Source organism: Neovison vison, chromosome 13 (assembly GCF_020171115.1).
Source record: "Neovison vison isolate M4711 chromosome 13, ASM_NN_V1, whole genome shotgun sequence".
NCBI classification, from domain to species: domain Eukaryota; kingdom Metazoa; phylum Chordata; class Mammalia; order Carnivora; family Mustelidae; genus Neogale; species Neogale vison.
The window spans coordinates 11,763,231-11,766,804 of record NC_058103.1 but is presented as its reverse complement, the minus strand read 5'-3'; the positions used below and the strand labels follow the sequence as shown (position 1 = coordinate 11,766,804).

At 45.2% G+C, this 3,574-nt stretch overlaps 1 protein-coding gene across 1 annotated transcript; it reads left to right on the top strand.

Annotated features, from left to right (window-relative positions):
* The first annotated feature begins 508 nt into the window (after nt 1-508).
* ADAM20 (ADAM metallopeptidase domain 20) lies at nt 509-3,197 on the top strand. Its single transcript, XM_044231473.1, has 2 exons — nt 509-2,780; nt 3,183-3,197. The coding sequence occupies exons 1-2, from the start codon at nt 651-653 to the stop codon at nt 3,195-3,197; spliced, it is 2,145 nt and encodes a 714-aa protein (XP_044087408.1). The 5' UTR covers nt 509-650.
* Nucleotides 3,198-3,574: the final 377 nt, after the last annotated feature.

Genomic DNA, 3,574 nt, shown 5'->3' with positions numbered 1-3,574 from the left:
CCATCAACTAGTTTCAACCATTATCCATCTATGACTAACCTCCTTCATCTCTTCCTCTGGAAATCTGTGCTTCCCCCACCCCCTGCCTATGTATATATATACGTGTGTGTGTGTGTGTGTGTGTGTAAATATATATGTATATTTATATGATAGTCTCAGGCATTTTATTAATTCCAACCACATTCCAACTGAAGAACCACTTTTTTTTCTTTTTTTCAATTTATTTATTTTCAGAAAAACATTATTCATTGCTTTTTCACCACACCCAGTGCTCCATGCAAGCTGTGCCCTCTATAATACCCACCACCTGGTTCCCCCAACCTCCCACCCCCCCCCCCCGCCACTTCAAACCCCTCAGATTGTTTTTCAGAGTCCATAGTCTCTCATGGTTCACCTCCCCTTCCAATTTACCCAAATTCCCTACTCCTCCTTGTCCTTCTCCTACTCTCCCTACCCCACCAACTCCACCTAGCTTTTTAAAAATTTTCACTTTCACACTGCAGCTCTGATGGCCCACCTCTTCCAGGACACAGATCCATAAAAGTCAGCTCTGCACACTAAGCATCTCAGAGGGAGGAGCCGGACCAGCAGTGCTTCACACCCTGCCCTCTTCTGCCCCGGAAAGATGGCTCCATAATGACAGCTCCATAATGGCAGTGGGTGAGGCCCTGGTGTACATCAGAGTCACTCTTCTGCTACTCTGGGGAGGAGTGCCTCTGTTCATTTCTGGCCACTCTCAGGCGAGGACCTCCCAGCCCTTGTCCCCAGAATTGGTGATCCCCTTGAAGGTGACCGGCAGGGGCAGAGGTATAAAAGGTCCAGGCTGGCTCTCCTACAGCCTGCAGTTTGGGGGCCAGAGATACATTGTCCACATGAGGGTCAAGAAGCTCTTGGTTTCCAAACACTTCCCAGTATTCACCTACACGGACCAGCATGCCCTCCTCCAGGAACAGCCTTTTGTTCCTGATGACTGCTACTATCATGGTTATGTGGAAGGAATCCCTGAGTCCCTGGTTGCCCTCAGTACCTGTTCTGGAGGTTTTCGAGGAATGCTACAGATTAATGACCTTGCTTATGAAATTGAGCCAATGAGGTTATCTTCCACATTTGAACACCTGGTGTATAAGATGGACAGTAATGATACACAGTTCCCACCTATGAGATGTGGGTTAACAGAAGAGGAAGTAGCACGCCATTTGCAGTTGAGGGCATCATCTAATTCTACTCTTATGCAAAGTTCTTACACAGGCTGGTGGACCCACTTGCGGTTTCTTGAGCTGGTAGTAGTTGTGGATCATCTTCTATTCCTTTACTACAGAAGTAACGTGACAGTAGTACAGCGTGAAGTATTTGATATTGTCAATATAATAGGTACTCTTTATTACCCTTTGGAGGTTGATGTAATTTTGACCGGGATTGAAATCTGGACCGGAAGAAACCTAGTTGCCACCAATAACCTTGATCAGCTTGTGGAAGACTTTTCTATTTGGAAGTATTTCAATCTTGATGCCCGACTACACTACGATACTGCCCATCTTTTCATAAAAAAATATTTTGGCAAAAAGCTTGGAGTTGCCTACGTCGGAGGAATATGCCTCCGTCCTTTTAACAGTGGAGTTGATGTTTTTTTAGGAGACAGTCTGTATTATTTTGCACTTACTGTGACCCATGAACTTGGTCATAATCTGGGAATGTATCATGATACTGAAAAATGCGTGTGTGGGCTTCAGTGGTGCATAATGTATCCCAGCCAGAAGATGACAACTCGGTTCAGCAATTGTAGTTATGCCCAGTATTGGGACAATACTCTCACTCATGGATTATGTATTCAGTCACCTCCATATCCCGGGAATATCTTTAGGGTACAGTACTGTGGGAACCTGGAGATCGAAGAAGAAGAAGAGTGTGATTGTGGGACCGTACGCCAGTGTGTAAATGATCCCTGCTGTCTGTTAAACTGCACTCTGAAGCCTGGAGCTACTTGTACTTTTGGAATTTGTTGCAAAGATTGCAAGTTCGTGCCATCAGGGACTTTGTGCAGACATCAGATCAGTGAATGTGACCTTCCAGAGTGGTGCAATGGGACATTTCATCAATGCCCAGAAGATGTATATTTGCAGGACGGGATTCCCTGTGGCGACGATGCCTACTGCTATAACGGGAGATGTAATAACCATGACAAACAGTGCAAAGAGATTTTTGGCAAAGATGCAAGGGTTGCATCTCAGAGTTGCTACAAAGAAGTCAACACCCAAGGAAATCGATTTGGTCACTGTGGTATCACAGACATAATATACGTAAAATGTGAGGCCCCTGATATTCTTTGTGGAAGAGTGCAGTGTGAAAACGTGCGAGTGATTCCTAACCTGGTACAACATTCTACAGTGCATCAGCTTCACTTCAACGACACGACTTGCTGGGGCACTGATTATCACTTAGGGATGTCCATACCTGATATTGGCCAAGTGAAAGATGGCACAGTGTGTGGTCCAGAAAAGATATGCATCCGCAAGAAGTGTGTCAACATGACCCATCCATCACGAGACTGTCAGACCAATGAGACGTGCCACATGCATGGGGTCTGCAATAATAAAGACCATTGCCACTGCCACCTTGGATGGGCGCCTCCCGACTGCAAGCACGCAGGCCATGGAGGCAGTCTTGACAGCGGGCCAGCTCCTGGGAAGCACATGGTATTGCCAGAAGCAAAGGCAAAGTTGGGTTACCTGTCATCATTGTGGCTTATTCCTTTTACTGCTGTCATTTTATTTTGCTTTCTTGTCTTTGTAAGGAAGAAAAAAAGAGAGTGGGGGAAAGAAGAGGAACGCTAAGTCCCCTGCCTCATTAAACAAATCCCTAGTTGTTTTAATGGTAATGAAACATTAGGGCATGTCTGTCTGACTGTTTAAGGAAAAATTTAAGGATTCTTCATATCAGGATCATAAGCATTAATACCACACCAAGGGATTTCTAGCTTGTACTTTCTTACTCTTCATTGCTATAAGCCATATTAAAACTTCATTTTTTTTTCCTGGAGTTTGTCTCTTTATTTTCTGGGCAAAGTACAGCAGAGAGACTTTTTTTCCCTAAAGCTGATATCTATTGGTTCTAAAGTTCCTCCCACCTTTGTACTCCAGGATGTGCCGCTGCCAACCCCATTTCTGTTTTCCTGTTCTCTTCAGGGTAACTGTGCCTAAAGGGGGCAAGAGAAGTAACCTAGCCTGATGGATGAGGGGAGAAGGGAGTTTACTTTCCTGTGCTCTAAAAGTTACTGTCATTTTGGCTGGGGCCATGCACCCTCATAGCCGTGGTTGGATTTAGACTCCAATCCTGTTGGCCTTTTAGAAGCCCCTTCATTCTACCTGAGAAGTACCAGCACTGATTGGTTACTGACATTCTCGGAGGTCTTGCTTATAGCTCTGAGGTTAACAGGTCCCTCCTCTGAGTTCTGTCCAGCATCTGGTCACTTGTGCTTCTTATAAGTCTTGGTCTCTGCTGCTTGAATCACCAGCACTCTGATAAACCCACCTTCTTTCCTGTGTTCCCCTTGCCCTAGGGCTATCAAGTGTTTTCA

Coding starts and splice junctions, on each gene's coding strand:
- ADAM20 (XM_044231473.1), top strand. CDS start 651: ATGGCAGTGGGTGAGGCCCTGGTGTACATCAGAGTCACTCTTCTGCTA.